This window comes from Protopterus annectens, chromosome 6.part0 (assembly GCF_019279795.1).
Source record: "Protopterus annectens isolate FY-2018-M chromosome 6.part0, PAN1.0, whole genome shotgun sequence".
In the NCBI taxonomy this organism is placed as follows: Eukaryota; Metazoa; Chordata; order Ceratodontiformes; family Protopteridae; genus Protopterus; species Protopterus annectens.
The window spans coordinates 1,912,837,526-1,912,863,431 of record NC_056737.1 but is presented as its reverse complement, the minus strand read 5'-3'; the positions used below and the strand labels follow the sequence as shown (position 1 = coordinate 1,912,863,431).

Below are 25,906 nucleotides of genomic sequence, written 5' to 3'. Positions count from 1 at the left end.
CCTTATTGTTCCACATTGAAATATTACGGCAGCACAATCATTGTTAAGAATTTTTTTAAATTGATATCCACTGTAAATAATAGTGAATCACATGAATTAAACAATAACTTTTTATAATTGTAACCATCTTGTGAGCATCCTAGATGAGGCTGTTAAGTAAGCTGTTTGTGTTACACATTATGAGAAGCAGTGCCAGGTGATCCATTAGGGGAGGTGTAGACAGAAATTTACATAAAGTACTCAGACCCTGTCCCCCACCACAACCACCCTTGTATCATTTTGAAAATATACTCAACCCTTAAAATGCTACCCTAAGACATATAGAAAGGGGATATGTTATTTTTAACTGTTACCATTTATACCCATAAAAAGGGCTATTTTTAGAAGTGTGTTCCTTTCACAGAGAGACATTTGTATTCCTCTGTACTGTGAATATTCTTTTACACAACTCAAAATCTGTGCTTTTTTGATTATTTTGGTTTCCAGTAGATGGTCCGAAAAAATGTACTCATCTGAATACACTGAGTAAATATTGTGGGAAGAAATAGCCAGGGAATTGTTATGGCTAGGCTTGTATAGGCCCTAGGGCCGATAGCCTAGTACCAACCTATGGAATCTACTGCCTTAGCAGCTTCAGAGTCCAGCGTACCTTAACCAGAATCTATGGGACGTTTAAAACTCATTTATTTGAGCTTGCATTTGACAACATGGGATGACTTTTCTGTTTTATTTTAGTTGATTTTACTAAATGTTGTCACCTTTCCTGGGTGATCTTTTCTGTTCCTTTGTTTTACCTGATTTAATTTGTCTGTATAGGATTTTAGCTATAGCACCTAAATACATCCAAACATGACATCACCACTTCATTGGGAGGGAGCGGAAGACAGATCTCAGCAGGCCCATTTGCTTGTTGTCTGTTTATGAAATGTCACATACCAGGATGCCATTTACATCTATTTATATATATATAACATTTATCTGGTTGAAAGACCAAAATATAAGTCATCACAAAAAGAGATCGGAATGATACCTCCAACAATAACTTTTCAAGTTAGATTTAAATGAGTGATCTACATATCTTGAATGTTTATTAAACTGTTGTGATTTTCAGTCCACATATATTATAATTACCCCATTTTCTGTTATGAAACTTGCTATGCCTTGGAGTGGAAACAGCTGTTTGTAGTCTGTTGGTATGAGCAGTGTATATTGTAATCTGCAAAGCCTGTTTTGTCCCATTCATCCCAAAATGTCTACGACACTGCCCGTGTGTGTCTGATGCACACACACACACACACACACACACACACACACACACACACACACACACACACACACACACACACACAATCACACACACACACACACACACACACACACACACACACACACACACACACACACACACACACACACACACACACACACACACACACACACACACACACACACACGCCATACATAAATAAATGGACTGTGTATGTTTAGGGGCAGTATCTGCATCTTGATAATATCACTGGGTTCACTGATGTGTGACACAGCTACATAACTGTATAAACACACACATGCGCACGCACACTAGGGTTGCCACCTTTTCAAATGCCCAAAGTGGGACATTTTTGGTACAAACGTCAGCTTTTGCAGGACAAAACATACCCACGGACAGTACAAAGGACAGAACTTCACTTTTTTGCCTAAATAAAAGCTTATTCTTGTAGCATATTAGTTGCTTATTCTGTTTCATATAGCATTTATGTGTTTCAGATACAGAATAACTGTTTTATGCAAGTATCACATAAAATACAGGAAATATTTTTGTCCTAAAATCTCAGGACATTTGCCATTTTTTCAATTTTTTTTGCAGGACACAACTGCCCAAAGAGGGACTGTCCTTCGCAAAGTGGGACAGGTGGTAACCCTATTGCACACACACAATTATAAATATACATTCAGCAAAACACATTCCTAAGGCTCTGTATTCCTTGTTTGCTTGCTTCCCAGAATAGCCTTGTACATGAGTAACATGTAATGTATGAGAAAGCCAACTGCAGTACACAGACCTCTCCTGTTTTGCTGATGGGGCATAAAAACTCCCCTTAGGCGGGCATCAGTGACCCTGGCACATCAGCACTACACTTTAAGGAAATCCTATTTAGGAAGGGATGCACACTAATATGCAATTTTGCAGCTCCTTTACTATTACAGTTTGAGCAGTGGCACATTTTAAAGAAAGTGTTAGAGCTATAATATATATGCATAACTAAGGCCATGAGCACTCCATTTTAGAGGCCTGAGCATTTAGCAGGGCCACCTATGTACCTATCTACACCCAATTTAGAGATGAAATTTTAGGCGCTAATGACTAAGAGCCCGGACCACAGACTAAACATATCCAATCCATCTGCGCTTCCGTAAGATGTGACATTTTATGTACATATGTATGAATGCGGACCGGAGTTCCACTGTGGCGACCCCTAACTGGGAAAAGCCGAAAAGACAAACAACAACATGTATGAATGCACATATGTACCTGTTTAGGAGAAAAAGATAATGGAGCTTGTGATCTGTCACAGAATGAGAAGAAGTCTCTCACTTCTTTAAAGTAAACAAAGAGTTTTGAAGTAGCAACCCCAGTGGTACTCAGTGCCGTGTCTTTTTTTTGTCTGTTAAATGTTTATTTACCTTATCATAGCAGCGCTAACCCACCGCACAATAGTGAAGCATTTAAAAAGCAACTATCGTGCTCTGGTGGTTACCAGGGATTCAGAGCAAATAAATAAATAAATGAATAAAAGCCTCAAAACTTACTGACAACTATTTTTTCCCAAAGTTTTATTTTGAAAATACAAAAGTAACTTAATTTAGCTCTATCCAGTTTTAGTGTCGTAGTGTAGGTGCTTTGAGTGGGAGGGCTGTAAAGCAGAGAAGAGCGCACACTTTCGTAATTAAAATGAATGCACGCATAAATAAAAACTGCACCCTTTAAGAGGCTGGCCTTTACGGCACCCTAGGTGGTCGCCTAGTTTGCCTATGCCTAAGGCCGGCCGTGCTGAAGGCACTAGGAAGTAACAGACAGACTTACTATGGAGTCATTTCCAGTAGCAGTTGTCACTTGTACATGATAGAGCAAGGATTGTTTACTGAAGTGAAAGTTTTACACCTCACAAATGAAAGTGTGGGGGTGCGTCTGTCAGTTTCCTTATAACTACAAAAGAATCCCTTTACAAAAGCCTGGTAAAGCCCGCTATGTACCTACTTTTTTTAGCTAACAACTATTTATAGCATAGAACAAGCTCTGACAGACACATAAATGAGGCTCAATCAAAGAAACACAGAAGCAGTTCTCTTATAGTAGGTGTGTTCAGACAGCAGTGCTTCACACTCCAGCCATTCTATCTTATTGGCATGAGAAAAGAGCACCACATCCTTATGTTTAGCATGACTCATCTAAAGAGGACTTGAAACATATTCTGGAAAGAAGGAATGAAAGCAAGAAAACAAGATCACATTACCAAAGAAGGACCCATCAGCCTATGTTTTCTGGGAAACACATTAAAATTGTAAAAGAAATGCTTGGAGTGATTTTGATGCATTAAATAGCTCAGAAAATAAGATACAAAGAAAAAAAACATATTTTTGAGTTCCAAGGTGGAGTTTTCCTTTAACCCATCCACCCATGGTAAAATGGGAAAGAACTGGACACAGTAATAAAATATACTTCCATGCATAGGAGATGTGAAAGCAATGAGTGGAAAGGGCAATCAGAAACAGGAAGAGGAAAGAAAACGAAAGAAGTTAGAGAATAAAGGGATGCAACAGCAAAGGGGTATGAAAGCAGGGATAGGGAAGAGTAAAAGTTGAAGGTTAGGAAATAGGAGAAAGCAAATAGAAATAATTACTAAAACATGTGGACCATCTCACACTGGACCACCACTTTCTAATCACACAAAAAACATGATCCCCTTAGTCAAAAATGACAGCTTTCTTTACTCTTTACAAAGTATCAAAAGCATCCTGGCAAGATTTTTTGTAGTTATTGTTTAAACTTTTTTACAACATCAAATACTATGATGCTGTCCTGAAAAGCTTTTTATTCCCGTGACATTAAAATGAATGAAAATTATCTGTACACAAGCTACAAACGCATTTTGCATTTCTGTACTACAGGTTTGTTGCATATATTGCAGTGATACATATTTCTGAGTGTGTTTTATTAAATTATGTTAGACATGAAGTAAAGCTGTCCCACATAACCATGCAACATTTTGTATACAAACACACATACATACACGTGCATACACACATTTGCACATACCACACATGCATCCAAAAAAAACAAAAAAAACAAACAAAAAAAAAAATATATATATATATATATATATATATATATATATATATATATATATATATATATATATATATATATATGTATATACACACACACACAAAAATACATACATACCCAAGCAAACATACAGTTTGTATATACGTGTGTGTGTGTGTGTGTGTGTGTGTGTGTGTGTGTGTGTGTGTCTGTGTGTCTGTGTGTCTGTGTGTGTGTGTTTGTGTGTGCATTTGTATGTATATATATATATATATATATATATATATATATATATATATATATATATATATATATAAAGGGTATAAAGGATGTATGCTTCAACACTCCAATAATTATGGGTGTGTGTGTGTGTGTGTGTGTGTGTGTGTGTGTGTGTGTGTGTGTGTAGCAAAGTGGTGCAGTGGATAGCATTGTTGCCTCACAGCAAGAGGTTCTCCTGTTCAATTCTCAGCTGGAGCACCTTCTATGCGGAGTCTACATGTCCTCCTTGTGTTTGCGTTGGATTCCTCTGAGTGCTCCAGTTTCCTTCCCCATTCCAAAGACATGTAGTAGGTGGACTGGACACTGTAAATTGGTCATAGGTGTAAGTCTGCTTGCGAGTGTGTGGTATGTAAGAACAACCATGGTAAAAGTAGCCATCAGGTGGGGTGAACCTTGGCTCTAGATTGTCACTTTTGAAATGACAGCTTGGCCCCATGTGCAAAAATGGGAAAAGGGGTTGTGGATGAATGGATGGATGGATGTGTGTGTGTGTGTGTGTGTGTGTGTGTGTGTGTGTGTGTGTGTGTGTGTGTGTGTTTATATATATATATATATATATATATATATATATATATATATATATATGGGTCTAGGACACATGCTTGACTAGCATACGTCCGAATCACAAAACAGCAAACACACATGTACGAAAGCGCTTAACATCGAAAAGCGCTTCCGTGTCTGTGTAGTTAAAAAAAAAATCTACGTTTCTGCAGGGGGGGCTTTGCCCTCCTGTGCCCCCCTACTTTATTATTCTCACTCGATCGCACTACAGTGGGGAAAAATGAATTTTCCCTTACCCGCACTGTAGTCCAATCTATGAAACAGGCATACATACATGGAAGCGCTTGTTGATGTTAAGCGCTTTCGTGTATGTGTATTTGATGTTTTGTGATTCGGACATATGCTAGTCGAGATGTGTCCGGATCCTATATATATATATATATATATATATATATATATATATATATATATATATATATATATATACACTGCAAGAAAGACCCATTCAAGAGACTTCATTGTGTAATAACTTAAACCTCCTGTAGTGGAGGTCCTTAGGATATATGAACATGATTCCTTAAGGATATAGCAGTGTTTCAGCTGAATGGGGTCTGAACAATCTTGACTTTTTACTGTTTTACCAGTCATAGTATAGTAATTTGTATATGAGTGATATTAATAGTCATCATGCATCAATACATAATGCTAGCATGTGTATCAAAACACAAACTGGAGCCCTATCCAGTTTGCAAAAGTGTGAGAGATCTGGATAACAGACACTAAGCACCTGGAACAGTCAAAGTGTGAAGTTGTTATATAATTGAAGAAATCTGGCAGTGCATATTGTTCAGAATATCAGACATTAGCATACAAAGGAGTTAGATCACTTATTTGAGCTCCGTGGTATCAAATATTTGGTTGCATTATTTGGTTTTCATTTGGCAGAATATCAGACATGCCACAATACACGATGAGTAAACTTATATAAAATTATGGGAGAAGAACTGCAAACCTGTGCCAGATTTTAAAAAATGAGCATATTTTTACATCTGCAAATTTGATGTGTTGCTTAGTAGAAAAGGCCTGCGCAACAACTTCAACATGCAATGTATAAACATTGATTGATTATGGAAATGTTACTCGTATTATATAGCTCCATATGTCTGAAGAGTACAGTGCAGATCTGCATCTCATACCAACAATACACATTCTCCAATATAACACATTGACATCAATAGCTCTCCTCCAACAAGTGGCAACTCCGGACTAGATAATTTAATTCACAGATATGCATACGAAGAAACCACTGCAGTCTTGATAATGAGCCAAAAATATTTCTGAACCAGAAATGGCCACAACTGTACAGGACTGAAGGTCTGTTGTGCAAGGGAATCTGAAGACTAGGCAGATATAATTAGATGCAAGATTTGCTTTTGTCACAAAAGGCAAACATACACAGACAGACAGACAGACACGCACACACACACACACACACACACATATACATACATATATATATATATATATATATATATATATATATATATATATATATATACACATTTCCAAATGAGAACATGGTGCTATAATCCATGTAGTCTCTAGTTTAGATGTGCTCTATGGCATGCAGATGGTCTATATAACATTTTATTTGCATCAGCCAAACCAGTGAGCTATTTTTTGATAGAAGGTTGGCAACAAAGCTCACAGTATAAGCCTCCCTCTTTCCCTGCAGAAGTGGTAGATGTATAGTCATGTATATTAACCAACCATTAAAGATAGATATTACTACAGCTGGGGGGCAATGCAACATGGTAGAGAGTATGCCATTGCAACAGCAGGCAGCATGCATTATCTTAACAAGCCACATTAAATTAAGCAGTCTATTAGTATGTAGCATATTGATTGATTAATTCTGTCTGTGTACAAGCTGAAACGCAGACAACTACCACCCCCCAACACTACCCAAATGACACATAGCCCACAAAATCAGTGTGCCAGTCAACATCAGCCCATAAGGCAAAACAACGTTCCCAACACACTAGTCATAGGTGATTCTATAGTCAGGTACACTGATGCCCCACTCACCAGGCTAAACAAGAAGAAAGTTACTGTCAGCTGCCTGTCAGGTGCCAGGATCCGCGACATAATGCTCGCACTCAGGTCACTCCACAACAAGTACAAATATGACTCTGTCATTGTCCATATTGGTGTGAATGACCTGAGACGTACCTTCCTGGACTACATGAAAAGAGACATGGAGGAGCTCTCGGATCTTGTAGCCCAGGCAGGTATGACCCTAGCCCTGAGTAGCATCCTGCCATCGCCCAGAATGATAGCACAGTACAAGGACAAAATGATTGACTTCAACAAATGGATAAGCTTCTGGTGTCATTCTAAGGGGATCCAGTATCTGTCTGCCTGGGACAACATGGTCGACAGACCACGATGCTTTGCCAGAGATGGCCTGCACCTGTCGCCCCTGGGATTCCGGATACTGGCTAAGGCTATTGCCACCCCTATAGTGACTTTTTTAGGCAAGGTTCAAATGCCAAATTCATCACCGTAACAGGTACAAGCAAGCAAACTCTGAGGGTAATGCTACTCAATGCTAGAAGTCTAAACCTCAAAATGCACTCACTCAAGGCACTCCTTAAAATGGAGAACATCAACATCTGTGCAGTGACAGAGACCTGGTTCAAAGCTCCAGAGAGCACCCTTGCATTACCAGGCTATAATTCATACCACACCTTTCGGCCACATAACCTGGACAGAAAAACTAAAGGCAGAGGTGTGTCGATATTCATTAAGGATATCTACACCTCCAGGCTAGTTGCTCAACATAATGCATCCAAAATTATCCAAGTGCAACTAACACTGGGCAAGACTGCAATCCAGGTTGTAGCTTGTTACAGATCCCCCACCATGCCCCAGGATTCCCACTTTTTATTTCTTAAGATACTGGAAAATATTAAGGTACAACCCAATACCTTAATTATGGGCGATTTCAACTACCCCACCATCAACTGGGAAAACTAATCATGTACCAACTCATTCACTCAACATTTTCTGGAAATCATAAATTCCAATGCATTGGATCAGCTTGTCCTCATCCCCACTAGGGGCAGCAATATTCTGGACCTGGTCATTACGAATATGGGTAACCAGTGTTCCATGCCAGAGCTCAACTCCTCGCTGGTCAGATCCGACCACAAGACAATCACCCTAGACATTCATATCCCACCCTCCATTAAGGAAACCACTATCAAAAACTACTCCAAAGCCAACTTCATGCTTCTTAAGTCAGAAGTGGCAAACATCATGGCACCCATGCAGACGGAAAATAGAGGTACGACTACTGAATCTTACACAAATGCACTGTATAAGCACATACACAAGTGCATGGATCGTGCCATCCCCAACAGAACCAAGATGCTATCCTCCAAAAAATGGAAGCCAATCTGGTGGTCATCTGCCATAAATAAACTACAACAGAAGGAAGAAGCTGTTGCAAAAAAGAGTAAAATCCCAAGATTGGAGGTACTCCCTGGTCAGCCCCAGCAAGAAGCTGAGATCCCTCATAAAATCCTCCAAAGTCAGTTACGAAAAAAAAAAAAGCCACTGATTCCAAAGACACAAAGCATTCTACAGCTATGTCACAAATCTCAATGGCAACACTCAGATCTGCTCTGAGCTACAGCAGATAGGTTCAGTGCTTACTTTACCCCCCCCCCACCCTACAAAGGGTCCATCTTAATACCAGAAGAATGCAAAGCCACTGTAATCATGGATGAACAAGTAAAGACCGCACTCTCCAAAGCCAGAACAAAGCATCCATGGGACCAGACAACATCCCAGGCTGCGTATTGCATAAACTACAGAATGAACTGGCACCCCACCTAAGTACCATGTTCAAAAATAGCCTTATCTTAGGCTATGTGCCTACTGAATGGCGCACCATTTAGGTTATCCCACTCCACAAAGGGGGTGCCACCATGGACCCTGGAAACTACTGCCCCATTAGCCTGATGAGCCTGGTCTGCAAGGCCATGGAACGTATCATCATGGAGCTTATAAACAAAGACATAGGTAATTTCCAAGCCCTGGACCCCACTCAGTTTGGGTTTGTAAAAGGTGATCATGTTTACTAAACCTGATTGACTTCTTTGAAGCAGTCACCAGAGCCGTAGACAAGGGCAAAGTAGTGCACACAGCCTATCTTGACCTCGCCAAGACTTTCTATACCATCCCCCACTCTGGAGTCATAGATAAACTCACTAAACTGGGCATAAATCCCTATGTCACAGGATGGGTGGCCAACTGACTCACTGACAGAACCCATACAGTAAAAGTAACCAACTCCAAGTCTGACTTCAGACCAGTGATGAGTGGAGTGCCACAGGGTTCAGTCCTGGGTCCTCTCCTGTTTGGCATCTACTTCTCTGAAGTGCAGGCCAACACAGAAGGTCTTTGGCTAACAAAGTTCACAGTTGACTGCAAACTGGGAGCCATAGTAGAATCACCTAATGATGTAGACATTCTACAAAAGGGCCTTACAGAGACAGATGCTTGGTGTCAAAGTCATGGCCTCAAGCTCAATGCCAAAAAGTGCATTGTCATCCTCTTTGGGAAAAACTCAGTACCCATGAACTACCACATAGGCAGTAGCTCACTAAACACCGAAAGTGTGATAAGAGACCTCGGGACACAGTTGGACAGTAGTCTTTCCTTTGATATCCACATTGCAACAGTAGTTAGAAAATCCTTCTACGTGGCACACCTCATCACAAAAGGGTTCTCCTCTAGAAAAATGGAGGTCATTGTTCCTGTCTAATCATCCCTCATCAGACCCATTATAGGGTACAATGCCCTGTTTGGTATGTATCTCACAAGACACCTACAACAATTGGAAAGGCCACAGAAATACCTCACTAAGAGGATTACTGGCCTCAAACAGATGCCATATGCAGACCGTCTCAAAAAACTCCAGCTCTACTCCGTCACATATCACCTACTCAGAGGTGATCTCTGCCTAACATACAAAGCTATGTCAAACCCAGAGCTGTTGGACATGCTACACTTAAAGAAATCCCAATCTGTCTGAACCACATGCTCCAGGGACCTAAACCTTGTCAATACAATAAACAGAACATGCTGGAGAGATAGATTCCTGTCCCAGAGATTTTCCATACTCTGGAACAATCTACCCATTCATGTCAAGCAAAGCTCCTCATTTGCCCTCTTTAAGAAAATTCTTGATGACTGGATGGGCAATAGAAAATTCACCCCAGGGATCACTTCTGTGGTGCTGCTCGACAGGGGCACAGGAAAATAATTTTCTTGGGTGGCGAAAGCCAGGGAACCTTTTTGGCTAGGCTTATATCGGCCCAGGGCCAATAGCCTAGTACCTATCTATGAACCTATGAACCTATGACATCTACCTCCTTTGTTGTTTAAAATTGTGTCATGCTAGAGAACTGAGACTCTTCTCAAAGCTAATTATAAATATAACCTCTATTTTCATTATTTGTGCCTAAAGTTTCTAAATAATGGAACTGCTTACCACTCCAGAGCTTTTGCTTATATTTTCAGTTTATGCCTTAAATCTAACACCATACTTCCTAGATTTAAGCATGGGCTTATCATTCCTCAACCAAAAGTGCCTCAACCTAGCACATAGTCTGATTATAGACCTGTTGTTTGTCCATAGCCAAAATACCAGAAAACTAATATATGAACTACTGCTTTTGTACATCTGAAGGAGGAGAAGAGGCAGAAGGCATGGCCGAAGGTAGGAAGAGAGGAGAAAGGCTAGGACTGTGGTAGCGAGGGTCGGAATCTTGAATGTTGGCAGTATGACTGATATAGGGAGAGATCTAGCTGATATGATGGACAGAAGGAAGGTTGGTATATTGTGTGCGCAAGAAACCAAATAGAAGGGGAGTAAGGCTAGGTGTATTGGAGGTGGGTTCAAATTGTTTTATCACGGTGTGGATGGGTGGAGAAATGGCGTAGGAGTTATCTTGAAGGAACAGTATGCTAAGAGGGTTTCGGAGGTGAAAAGAGTGTCGGATAGAATGATGTTTATGAAGCTGGAAATTGATGGCGTAATGATGAATGTTGTTAGTGCATATGCTCCACAAGTTGGGTGTGCGATGGATGAGAAAGAAAAATTTTGGAGCGAGTTGGATGAAGTGGTGATGACTGTACCCAAGGGTGAGAGAGTGGTGATTGGAGCAGATTTCAATGGGCATGTTGGCGAAGGGAACAGAGGGGATGAGGAAGTGATGGGTAGGTGTGGTGTTAAACAAAGGAATGCAGAAGATCAGATGGTAGTGGATTTTGTGAAAAGGATGGACATGGCTGTGGTGAATACGTATTTTAACAAGAGGGAGGAGCATAGGGTGACATACAACAGTGGAGAAAGATGCACACAGGTGGATTATATCTTATGTAGGAGGGCCAGTTTGAAGGAGATTGGAGACTGTAAAGTGGTGACCAGAGAAAGTGTAATTAGGCAGCATAGGATGGTGGTTTATAGGATGACATTGGTGATCAAGAAGATGAGGAGGAGTGTGAGGGCCGCACCAAGGATCAAATAGTGGAAATTGAAAAAGGGTAATTGTGAGGTGGAGTTCAGGGATGAGTTAAGACAGGCACTGGGTGGCAGTGAAGAGTTACCAAATAGCTGGGTAACTACAGCAGAGCTAGTAAGGGAGATGGCTAGAAAGGTGCTTGGTATGACATCTGGACAGAGGCAGGATGACAAGGAAACATGGTGGTGGAATGAGGAAGTACAGGAGAGTATACAGAGAAAGAGGTTGGCAAAGAAGAAGTGGGATTGTCAGAGAGATAAAGAAAGTAGACAGGAGTATAAGGAGATGAGGTGCATGGCAAAGAGAAAGGTGGCAAAGGCTAAGGATAAGGCATATGAAGAGTTATATGAAAGGTTGGACACTAAGGAGGGAGAAAAGGACCTGTACCGATTGGCTAGACAGAGGGACCGAACTAGGAATGATGTGCAGCAGGTAAAGGTGATAAAGGATAATGAGAGAAACATACTCACAAGTGAGGAGAGTGTGTTGAGATGGAAAGAGTACTTTGAGGGGTTGATGAATGAAGAGAATGAGAGGGAGAGAAGGTTGGATGATGTGGGGATAGTGAATCAAGAAGTACATTGGATTAGCAAGGAGGAAGTAAGGATAGCTATGAAGAGGATGAAGAATGGAAAGGCTGTTGGTCCAGATGACATACCTGTGGAAGCATGGAGGTGTTTAGGTGAAATGGCAGTGGAGTTTTTAACCAGATTGTTTAATGAAATCTTGAAAAGTGAGAGGATGCTTGAGGAATGGAGAAAAAGTGTTTTGGTACCGATTTTTAAGAATAAGGGTGATGTGCAGAGCTGTAGTAACTGCAGAGGGATTAAATTGATCAGTCACAGCATGAAGTTATGGGAAAGAGTAGTGGAAGCTAGGTTAAGAAGGGACGTGATGATTAGTGTTCAGCAGTATGGTTTCATGCTGGGAAAGAGCACTACAGATGCAATGTTTGTTCTGAGAGTGTTGATGGATAAGTACAGAGAAGGTCAGAAGGTGTTGCATTGTGTTTTTGTAGACTTAGAGAAAGCATATGACAGGGTGCCTAGAGAAGAGTTGTGGTATTGTATGAGGAAGTCGGGAGTGTCAGAGAAGTATGTAAGAGTTGTACAGGATATGTACGAGGGTAGTGTGACAGTGGTGAGGTTTGCGGTGGGAGTGACGGATGCGGTTAAGGTGGAGGTGGGGTTAAATCAAGGATCAGCTCTCAGCCCTTTCTTATTTGCAATGGTGATGGACAGGTTGACAGATGAGATCAGACAGGAGTCCCTGTGGACTATGATGTTTGCAGATGACATTGTGATCTGTAGTGAGAGTAGGGAGCAGGTGGAGGAGACCCTGGAGAGAGAGATGGAGATATGCTCTAGAGAGAAGAGGAATGAAGGTCAGCAGGACTAAGACAGAATATATGTGTGTGAATGAGAGGGAAGATAGAGGAATGGTGAGGATGCAAGGAGTAGAGGTGGCGAAGGTGGATGAGTTTAAATACCTGGGATCAATAGCTCAGAGTAACAGTGAGTGTGGAAGAAAGGTGAAAAAGAGAGTACAGGCAGGATGGAGTGGGTGGAGAAGAGTGTCAGGAGTGATTTGTGACAGATGAGTACCAGTAAGAGTGAAAGGGAAGGTCTACAAGAGGGTAGTGAGACCAGCTATGGGTTGGAGACAGTGGCATTGACAAAAAGGCAGGAGTTTGAGCTGGATATGGCAGAGTTAAAGATTTTAAGATTTGCACTGGGTGTGATGAGGGTGGACAGGATTAGGAATAAGTATATTAGAGGGTCAGCCCAGGTTGGAAGGTTTGGAGACAAAGCCAGAGAGGCAAGATTACGTTGGTTTGGACATGTGCTGAGGAGGGGGATGCTGAGTATATTGGGAAAAATATGCTAAGGATGAAGCTACCATGTAACAGGAAAAGAGGAAAGCCTAAGATAAGGTTTATGGATGTGTTGAGAGAGGACATGCAGGTGGATGGTGTGACAGAGCAAGATGCAGAGGACAGGAAGAAATGGAAACAGATGATCCACTGTGGCGACCCCTAACGGGAACAGCCAAAAGAAGATGATGATGATGATGATGAAAGTACAACCTTTTATTTGATAGACAGCATGGATTCAAACATAAATATAGTACTGAGCAATTATATCTGTAACTTCACAAATTTACTCCAACAAGGAGAATGAACATTTGACAGGCACTATATTTCTCAATTCAAAGAGAACCTTAGAAACTGTCAGTCATAATCTATTATTAAAACAGCTTGCTGCCATGGTTTGGAAAGTACATGTAAAACAGAATGGTGTCCCACAAGGCACAGTCTTAGGCCCACTTTTTTTTCACTGTGCATAAATCACCATCGAAGTTGCCTCACCTCAATACTGCTGTATATGCAGGTAGCATAATAATGATGCTCATTCATAAACCTATTCCACAGCTAATTACATTGATGCAGAATGATTGTTCCGCCCTTTGGAATTAGCTTACAAAGAACAAACTAACTTTCAACACTTCTAAATTAACTGTGATCTTTAGTACAGCTGAAGGATTAGCCAGTGTTCCTATGCTTTGCATAATAGACCAATCTGGATCCCAACTCCTTTCTGCCAAAGAACAAAAATATTTAGGAGTACTTTTGGATAACACCCTCTCCCTCTATATACATTGACAATTTTAGAACTGATGTTACTCAGCAACTTAAGGTAGCCTACAGCACACTTCATCTATCTATCTTGGAAGCCTGACATGCCAGAGCTATCAATGCTTTAATCCCCAGGCTTGAATATGCTTTACCCAATTTGGCCCAGCTGTCAGGTAACAATATATTTCTATTACAAACCACTGAAAATAAAGTTATATGTTTTATACACCTGCCTAGTGCCATAGGCCATCATTGTGTCTTTATTCATTAGGCAAAATGTCTTGCAGTTATAGCATAGTTCTTCATAACACACTTACATTTCAATTATTTAAAGGTAAATGCTGCCCACCTAGCTAATAATCTTACTGTACATGAATCCTCCTTTGCTCCTAGAAGCAACACATTAAATCTAAACAGACTCGACTTTAAAGTAGCAGTTTGTGAAACATTGTTTTTCATACTTACTGCTTTGAACCTGTCTACCAATGAATTCACTTCCTTAGATGAGCATCTTCTCTTTATAAAAAAGTTAAACTCATGCCTTGCTCGAGAATATAAATGTAAACTACTTCAGGGATGTTAGCTAACTCATATTAATAAATCAAATAGTGGAAGCACTCAACAGTCACAAATAAAATCAAAAGAAATGCTGTAGATTAGGAGAGAAGCCAAAACGAGCTGGATAAAATTGAAATTCCACTTTATTCAACACGCCAAATGCCACTATCATTTGATAGTGGCATTTGGCGTGTTGAATAAAGTGGAATTTCAATTTTATCTAACTCATATTAAGTTATTTACCTATTTATATAGCCTAACTTTCTACCTTTATTTATTTTTTAACATTATTATTAATTGATCAACATACACACAAATATGTACAATGATCATCTTCATAGCTTGTTTGCAATTTTTTTGGCTAATAAAACATAGCTTACTCTCTAGTAAGATGCATATTGCTTTTTGATTACAAAGCTTTGAATGATGAAGCCATTGTATTGTTACTGAAGTACTATTACTACTATACAGAGAAACAAATGAGGAAGTCACAGATTCATACCAAAATCAAATAATACCCCCAGAAGGCACAGGTCATCAACTCAGACATTATAATAGCATTCGATCAAACTTCTTTAACAGGTAATGTTTAACTCAATGTTAAGTTTTTAATCAAATTTAGACTCCTGGAATGTTGAATGAAAATATGCGATCATTTTTATGATCTCTCATTCCTAGAAGGCTGGCTATTCTAAAGGTATTTTAATTGCTTGAAACAGCAAAAATAGATAAGAACCTCCGAAGCAACAGAACATGAGGGTGAAACTTACATTCTTCTATAAACATTTAAATACACTAATAGTCATACTCATCATAGAAATGCAAAACATATAAATAATTTCAAGAGAATGTGAAACATGTCAAGTCAGTTACCTCACTAAAAATATTAAACTCAGCTTTACCTATTGTGGATCAGTCTACCAGAAATGCTGCAACTGTACACCCTAACACCACAGACACTTTATTGACAGAGTTCTACACAACAATTTCTCATTCTAACATACAGCTTGGGAAATGTCAATGACTGAAAAAAAATACATGCACAAATGCAGCGATAGTGCCAAATCAGTGTATGGGGAGGACAGTACATCCTACATTACCCAGTTTTTATTAACAACCTGAGATCAAGTCAGTGTCATAATAAGTGTAATGAGTTATGGAGGCTAATTCAGTCCCTATATCTTTTCTTTTTTTAACTTTTCTAAGGTATGAGGAATTAGTGCAAAAACTTCAAATTTACTTTCAGCATTTTCTAAAAACATTGAGTCCGTATTAAAGTGCTTGCAGTCAAGCAGCATGTCATTTGGGCAACTTGTTTGGGGAGTTACTTCTGGTAACTTTCTATTATTTGGTTCATGATGATATTGGCTCCACCTAATCCTGGATTAACCCTGTTGGTGATATATCTTCTTACTTAATTGTGATCTTTGTGTATTTCCCTCCTAATACTTGACCAATTTTTTATGAAACACATTTGTTGATGCATTTAGATATGGGGAATTTTATTGACTCATACTGTACTGTCATCTCTTTCTAGGTACAAATTTATGAATTAGAAGAACATAAAATTGAAACCTGGAGAGGTTAGTATGATGAAGCATTCTTTCTACAGCAACAATAGCAGCTTAATTTTTCCATTACATAGACATACATTTAATGAAATGAAAACAAACTTATTAGGGCTTCAGTAGGTTTACCACTATACATTGACTCGGATATGCATTTGTTGTTCTTTAGAGAGCAGTTTTCTCTAATGAGTTTTGTAACATCATAATACTGTTTACATGCTGACGAGAAAAATGGAGTACTGGTACAAGTTTTATAAAAATCTTAACGATGTATATATTTCAGTGTTAACGGAGTTTTTATTTGTAATGTTTAACTACTTTTCTGCAGATATTACTTTTTATTCATACTTAAAACCAATAGCACTGCATTTCGTAGTGAGATTACTGTTTTCTTTTACTTAAGTTATAAAAATAGTAAAAGTCCATTTTAAAATAAAAAAAATGCTCTTCACTTTTGAATTAGTTCATATTAATTATACAAAGGTACCTGTTAGTATGCAAAAATGTGCACGCTGATTGGTTAGCCTAACCAGCCATTATAAAATGGTACATATACCAATAGAAAAAAGTCCAGCCAACGAAGTACGACTGCACTTTCTTCTATTAATATATGCTTTCTAAGGGCTATGGAGGGCAGAGACAATGCAAGGAAAATCAGGTATGTTTTGCAAAACTAAAGAAATGTACCTGATTTTCCATGTATTTTTGCCCTGTCTCTCATACCTCTAAAAGTCTGGATTTCCTAGTTTTTTTTTTTTTAAGAAAAAAAAAAAAGCAATGGAGATCTTCCTTTCTCTGTTACTTGCTTTCCAAAGCACTGATATACTGCATAAGCATGGGAACGTAAGTTTCATATGCAGGCACAGTACATTAACAAAGCAGAAGAATCTAGAAACAATGAGGAAGAACACCATGGCACCATTATACAAAGAAATTATTTAAAATGTAAGTATTTTTTTTATATAATATCATTGTATAATAGCAATAACTGACTCATGGGTGTGGGTATATTGAAGATTTATACAAGGTTGCCTTTGTTTAATTACTCAGGCTTTGGCCTCGTGATTAAACCACACCAACCATGGGTAAATCTGCAATATACCACATCCACTCGTCAGTTATTGCTAAAATATTCAATCTGTTAATATGGTCTAATTTATTAAGGAAGAATTCCAATGAGTTAATGTAAAAACTTTCCCAAAACTGAGGATGGAAGTGAGACTACGTGCTAGTAATTAGTATGCAGTCTCCTTCTCCATCTGTCCACATTCTAGCATATGATGGACAGGCAGCCCATGATATGTTTGACCTCCTCTTAGTGTGTAAGAAATAAAAATAATTTAGAATGCTGTGGACAGACAAGTTTCTGTCTGGGACTTACACAATGGGGCACTGAAGCTGAATGTTTTGCAACTGCTCTTTTACAGAGGTCTGTCTGGAATTTTTTTTCATACATTGTATTTGCTTCTGTGTAATTACTGATACTTCAGTGATACTAATTTCAATCTGATTTATTTTGAATTGACAGCTTAATTGATACTCATTTATTTCTTTTTACATAACACAGTTTGTCATTTGACTTTGTTGGCAGGCTATGTGCAAATAATGATATTACCTATAAGAGGAAGTGTACAACAAAGTGTTTTAACTAATGAAAAATGTGCATGCTGATTGGGCAGCCCAGTCAGCATGCCTATTGTAAATCAAATATATCTCACTAAAAAGTCTCCTGGCTGTGAAGTCTTATTGAGTGACTGGACTTTCTATAGGAATATCCTCCAGCAATATAAGAATTACAGGGTTAACCAAATACAGGATAAAATGCAAGGCAATGGCATGAACGTCCTGCATACTCACAGATAGTTGAGAGATACATCCACCCCCCCCACACAATCTTTGGCCAACATTAAATTACAAATAAGTTATTACACATTCAAAACATATGGCTTCTGTTCCTTCTCTCATTCAAAATCGTACACATTGACTGGACAGTGATCTCAACAGGAAGAAGACCGATAAAATTCATATTCTGCATCCTACATTATCAGCGACTTAAACAAACTTCACACATTACTGCAGAACACTAAATTAATCTGTGGAATACAACTTAAACAAAATCACATCTCTCAGTGCTGTGAGTGCCCATATAAATAGCTCCAGGAACAGATTCTGCACAGAAAGCTCCTCCTCAGATTCTGCAGAACCTATACAAAATAAGAAAAAAAAAGAAAATGTAGACTCCACATCAAAGGCACCACAGCACCGCAAGGTATTCTTTATTACTGTAAAAAAAAGGGGGAGAGTCAGATACTTCAGTGGACTGTCCAGGCATTTATAGGCTTAATGCATATGCAGTACACATCCTACGTGCCCCAAACTGCCAGCAGCCATTGGAAGGGCACTAGTCCTTATTTGGAGAAGGTACATTTTTTTTCCTTAAATAATGTCATTGTATACTAGCAATAATCCATTCCTGGGTGTGGCTATCTCAGGATTTACCCAAGGTTGGCTTTGTTTAGTCACTCAGGCTTCACCCTCAAGATCAAACCATGCCAGCTGTAAGTAAATCCTGAGATACCAACACCCAGTCATGCATTACTGTTAAAACATATCACTAAGGACATTAAAAATCTGTGATTGAATTTAGCTGTCAGGCTGTATTCCTTCAACTTCCTTTATATTTGTTTTTACTGGTTTGCTGTTGCTCTTCAGTTTGATATCACTAAGAAACTATCAGTATAACTTAATCAAACAAAACATTATGAATAAAAACACAGGTCATGCTCTTTTCAGCCATAAAATGAACAGTCTATTTTTATGGTTGAAAATTAAGGGTCTATATCATTTACACAAAGAAGCAGAATGTCAACTTCCCTTTAGTCGACCCGTAATTGTCGAACCTGCACATCATCGAATGGCCAAATCACTGATTTCTTTCTAAGGGAAAGAAATTGGTTGGCTGTTCTTTTAAATCTGTCCTTTTCCCAACTGTAATGCGATCTTGGAGTTAGTATACTTAGTTAAGGGGGATTGTGGGGGGCACAGCCCCCCACATCGGGGGGGGGGAGCCCTCCACTTTTATAGTGTTTGTTTTAATGCGGTGCACGTGGTTGGGCTACCGATTTCTTTCCCTTAGAAAGAAATCATGATTTGGCTGTTGGATGTGCAGCGTTGAGAAATACGGGCCGATTAAAGGTAAATCAGCATTTTGCTTGTTCGACTATATAATGTAGACCCGAAAATGAAGGCACTCAGTGTGTCTTTTATACATATTTTTCTGTTCAAATAAATTAGTCTGTTAATTCCATGCTGCTATATTTCCTACAAGTTCATAGGTGAATACCAGGCTAACAACCCCAGGGGGGTCTTTTAAAGCCTAGTCCTGCTTTCCAAGGTGAGAATCCAACCCCGTACTTTGTGTCTGTAAGAAAAACACCTTAACCATTATGCCAACCCCCAACCCTCAACCCCTTTCTTTATGTTCTTTTATTATTTTTCACATTTGATGTGTGCAGCTGATTTTTTGTTATATAATTACACTACGTAGGTCCATATTTTATCAGGTTTTCAGTGTCTATCATGTTCAGTGCTTGTACAGTGCTTAGGATATAACTACAAAAAAGACCTGACTTTGAACTTAAATCTGCTTGTAGCCACTGTTATTTTAGTGTATCCAATATGTATAATATTTGTAGGGATAATCTGCATCTCTTACAACATGGATTCTGTATGTTGGTTAAGACTTTTTTGTCTCCATAGTGCCTTTCATAGGCAAGGCCAGTCTCTTCAAATTACCTATGTATCCAAAAACAATCAAAAATCAGAAAGGTAGCACTGTTCAATGCTACCAGCCTTAACAATAAGTTACATTCTTTCCAGACACTTGTAACCCTCAAACACCCACACCCCCCCTAACTAAATATACCAACTCTAAGATTGCACTACAGTGGAGCAAAGGGCAAAATTGTGTGGTTGGCCAACCAAGTCTTTGCCCTTTAAGTATCCAGTGAATTGCAGAAGTAAATTTCACTGAATACGTGACGATGGAGTGGTGTTCGCTGTCAAGGTTTTTCAGCAGCATAATATAGATCCTAATCATCCCACTTAACAAAGTAGGACCCATTACTGATATGGGCATCTACAGACCCATAAGCTTCACCAGCCATATCTGAAAGACAATGGAATGCTTCATTAAGGCACATATTAACAAAGACTTAGGCAGCCTTCAAACCCTGGACCCAAACTAGTTTTAATTTGTTGATAAAAATTGTCAGACAGACTTCAAGAGCAGTGCCAATAGATTAGCAGACAAATTTAGTCCTAAATTTATCCCAGCTATGCACAGCATTACCCCTAGTCTCCCTAAAAACTTTAGTTTCTTCTGAAATCACATTGGAACCAGTCTTAAAATCTCTGTCAAAGACTAAAAATTACAGTTCCATGGAACCAGACAACGTCAGGCTGCATTCTCATCAGTGCCAAACATACACTCTCTGAGCCTCTACATCAACAGTTCAACCCCATGCTTTTCACAGGGTTTGCACCTGATGCCTAGAAAATAGTCACTGGAGTTCCCCTCTACATATCCAGGCAATTTATGTGCCCATCAGCTTCATCAATCTCAGATGCAAAACCATGGAATGTTAACTGATCTGGACCTCAAATCTGTTTGGTGTTATTTAAGGCAGGGCCTGTCTCTAGAACCTAATATGCTTCTTTGAAAATTTTGATGTTGTGGACAGTGGTCACTGAATGCATACTTCCATTGTTGATCTGGCCAAAGCTTTGGACCCTCCCATGCTGGTATTGCTAAAAAAAAAAAAAAAAAAAAGACAAACAAAGTAAAAAATGCTTTACTGCTGCTTCCTGGTACCTCGGCCACTTCCTTCAAAACTTAAAGTAGACCCTTTTGTTATTCACTGGATTTAAAACTGGATATCTGACAGAACCTAGAATTTGTAAGTTGCTGGTATCCACCCTAAAAGTAAAACTGTAACTAGTGGGGTGCCACCAAGGTCAGTGTTGAGCCCTCTCCTCTTTGGCATTTATTTTGCAGACATCCAGTCCAATATCCCAGAAGTGTGGCTGACCAAACTGCTGTTGAACATAAGCTGGGCACTCTTATCTGCTCATCTACTGATAGTGAACAGCACCAGCAAGGGCTGGAATATGAATAAACCTGGTATACTGAAACTGTTTTGAAATTAAATGCAAAAATAGTGCAGTGTAGTAACATTCAGCTAAAACAGCTTTTCCCATCTGAAATGTTACAAAGGATACACTTCTTCAGAGACACATGGTCATAAGAGACCTGGGTACTAATATGGACAAGTCTCTCTCATTTGATTATCATATTTCCACCACATTCAAGGAATTCTATCTGGCCCAGTTAATTTCCAAGAGAACATCTTCAAGATGAAAGAAGTCATCCTGCTACTGTACTTCTCCTTTATCAGACCCATCACTCAATACAATGCACCTTTTCACATGTATATAATTCAAGGCATATTGTCCAAAGATGCCTTACCAAAAAAATACATGTCTTACATCCTTCAGCTATCCTAATAGATTAGCACAATGCTCCTTGTACTCAGTCAACTACAGGTTGTTCCAAGGCAAGCTGTGCCTAACTTTTTAAGCCATGAAAATTCTAGTCCTATTTGACCTCCTGTTTCTTTGCATTAATAATGGATCCACAAATATCCATAATAGGGACATAAATCTATGCCAAAACATTAACAAGACTCACTGGATAGAATGGTTAACAACTCAGCATATTCCTAGCCTATGGAATAGATTGCCACTACAGGTCAAAGAAAGTACTACTTTGACTACCTTTAGGGGTAGTCATGATAACTGGATGGGCATACACAAGTTTACACTAAGATTCTAGTATACAGCCCTGTTCACTTTAGGAGGTGAGTACTGTTAAGTGCTTCAAAAGGGAGGTACAATCTTTTAAGTGTGTTTACTTCAAGGTGTACATGGTTAGACATCTTATGATCTTTGTGACAACCGCTTGCTTAACATAGTTCCTATGTTTCCAAACATTAAAAGGGAGAGGAATTTAATAGCCATACATGGAGAGTTAAGATTAAGTATCAGGAAAAAGATAAACTTGTTACCAGCTTCCCTAGCATGAAACCCAATTGCAAGTACCCCCCCCCCCCCAAGGTGCTGTTATGATTGAATCTCTTGCTGGGGTCTAACAGTGGACAGTACTACTCATTAAAGAACAGCAGCAGAAGGTAAAACAGCTTGCTTTCAGCCTGCTGCCCATGCCTCTGAAGTATCTGTAAGTTTGTCTCATATTTTTGCTCTGTCCCTGATAAATATCTTGATTTTCTGGTAAATCACTGAGGATTTCAGTCAGTAATACCAGACATTAAAGTTTCATATTATTCAAAAAAATGCATATCAATGCAAAACCTTTTGTTTTATTAACTTTTTAAATGAATAAGAAAAAATATTTAAAAACTCTCCCTGATTTTGATCATTAGACTCACCACTATTTCTGGATTTATTGCGGATTTTTAAGCAAAGAAGATGAGAGGTTGGCTGTTGTCTATTTGACAGGGCTAAGTCCTTTACTGTTTTTCAAAGCCAGTAAAACGCTTCACACTCCTAAATTTTTTTTATCTGTAACTGGTAGTACATGCAGCAGATAAACTACAAAGATTTTTGACCAGGTCACCAATCATAAGCTTTTATTGTGTGTTCTTGACAATGGATGCCTAGATTCACCTGACATGGATGCCTAGATTCACATCTTGAGCATCATTCTTCTGGCATCCATGTCTCAGACATGTAATAAGTTACTTTATTTATGTTATTAATGCTTTTGTTGACTGGGTTAGTCACACTCGACTAGTGGCCTCTTTCCAGGGGAGACCTGGGATGGTATTTATATTACTAGAGGAAATTTGGCCCAGACACCAGGGAACTTCCCTTACTCTTTTTTGATAAGTGCCATTGGATCTTTTACATCCACTAGGCTTTTCATGTGCAGCCCAACTCAAGAAGACAGGACCTTGGTTTAATGTCTCACCCAAAGGACATTACACTCAGGAGTGCAGTACCACTTAATGCAACACTGTGGTGTCAGTAATTAGAAAAATGAATCCAATAACCTGCAGTGGGAATAGCACACACAGTCTTCTGATCTCGCAGCACCAAATACATATGTGCTACCTGTTGAGCCACCAACACTACAGCTATCTCTTATGACCAGAGGCCCAATCATAATCCTCTATATTTATGACGAAAGTTTCTACAATCTGGAATTTCAGGCCTCTGCTAATCTCCGGAATAATATTTCTAACACAAGATACTCACAGATTATTTTTCAGGATCTTGCTGCCATGATTTTGGCACATTAGAGAAAAGTGATTAACTCCTTTATACACAGTAATTTAACATTTAAGGGAAGACATTGCTGATATTAAAAAATATTGCAGAGTCTGGAATCTTGTGTATCTAAATCTGCAGAGTTTCAAATATAGAAGTAGAAGAAGACGGCCATAACATAATTGTGCCTAAACTTAACTGACTAGATAAATTTTCTATTTCTTTGAAAGAAGCCTTCAGTAAGAGGACTGTCCAATTGATAAGCAGATTGAGATAGTTTATTCTATTTTATTATTTATTTATTAAATTTGGAATCTTTAACTATGTAGCTTTTCCTGCCACAGCTCTTTAATCTTATGTTGTAGATAGCATACATACATAGACACCTTTTTCTCCCCGATCATCCTCCAAGCATACTTTCCAACCTCTTCGCTCAAGAAATACTGACAAAGACAAAGACAAAAGTAATGGGGAGGCAAAAGCCCAAAATAAACAACAGATTTTAATTACTTCTCTTACAAACTTAACTGCATGTTCTGAAGGATATGAAATCTGAAACTCAAATGGCTGTCATTATTCACTGAAGTCCACCTTCCATATTTGCCAGAAAATCACAAATTTTATGAGGACCACATCAAACATATATAAACCCCCCCCCTGGATATTCTGTGAAAATTTGGAACGCTGACAGTATGCCTTCGATGTTAGTGTATGCAAAGTTATTGAGTACAGTTGACACTTTCGGGTTCTTTTAACTGCTAAGAAACAAAATTAGTTTTTTACAACAATGCTACAGTCTGAAACTGAACATACATTCAGACATGCTCAAATAGGTCAGGCTGAAAAGAAGTAACAAGGTTATTGGAGTTTAAGTGCTGCTTCAATGTGGTATCTGGTTCAAAATATCATACTCTTCTGTTTCAACATTTACATTAAAGGGTATCAATTCCCACAGAGCTTTGAATAACTTAACATTTTCACAAATATGTGTAGATTTTTTTAAGAAAGCATAATGTGAGCTTTGTATAATATCTGAGATATGCCTAAGCAGTGATTCTTCAACTGAGAATATCATGTTCTCGCTCTCTCTCTAATAGTGGACATCCAAATTTTGATTTCCTCTTGCCATTTTAGGAAGGAACTTTTGCTCTATATATTTACTTCTATAATAAACAAGTAGAACCATTTTAAAGTGATATACAGATGCTTTTCTTTTCTTTTTCCTCAGCATTAAAGTTTATGCATGGTGCTGTTTTGCTCAGTTTTCTATATATGTATAGCCAGTTTATATGGATATGTGTGTGTATAATTATATGTATAATCTAGATCTGATGAAGCTGTAACATTTGGAAAAGCACTCTTTTGTGTTTATTTCATAAATCATGGTTTAAACCAGCAATAGCAGCTTGAATCCTGATTTCTCATTTTTAATAAGAATGCAAAGTGATCAACAACACAGATATTACATTAGAATTTATGACAACAGTCTAGTTTAGCAATTTGTATGCCGATATTGTTCCTATACAATTAGTTTTCTGGTATGTCCACATACATACATTTATATCCAGTATATATATATATATATATATATGTTGTGTCTTTCGGCTTTTCCCAGTTAGGGGTCGCCACAGTGGAACTCCGGTCCGCTAATGATTGGTAGTTGATTTTTACGTGCTGAGTTACCAGCCCTGACGCACAACCTTTAACGAAGGTATGCCCATTCACGCATGTCTCCACGCAGAAGACGCTCTAGCTGAGAATCGAACTGGACAGCGTCTTACTGTGAGGCGACAACGCTACCGCAGCTACATATATATATATATATATATATATATATATATATATATATATATATATATATATATATGAGTCTACTTTGTTACATTAACTTTCTATATAATAAAACTGCACATGGCCAAACTCATATGATCATTACTGAATACTAAAAACTATAAAAATCCAAAAATCTGAGTTATTGCATGGGAAAAGCCTCTTACACCCATATACTCCCTGCTAATTAAATTATATGTGCCAACTCTGAGATCATGTTACAGTGGGGAAGGGCCAGCAAGCTCAGTTCAAACAGTTCAAG

General features: G+C 38.6%; 1 protein-coding gene across 2 annotated transcripts in view; it reads left to right on the top strand.

Moving 5' to 3' along the window:
* The window catches only part of PRKAG3 (protein kinase AMP-activated non-catalytic subunit gamma 3), a 1,357,042-nt gene that overhangs the window by 805,840 nt on the left and 525,296 nt on the right, over positions 1 to 25,906 (top strand). For both annotated transcript variants that reach the window (XM_044075227.1, XM_044075226.1), the window contains one exon: positions 16,437 to 16,482. In XM_044075227.1, coding sequence (XP_043931162.1) covers positions 16,437 to 16,482 — 46 coding nt within the window. The remainder of the gene's footprint in view (positions 1 to 16,436; positions 16,483 to 25,906) is intronic.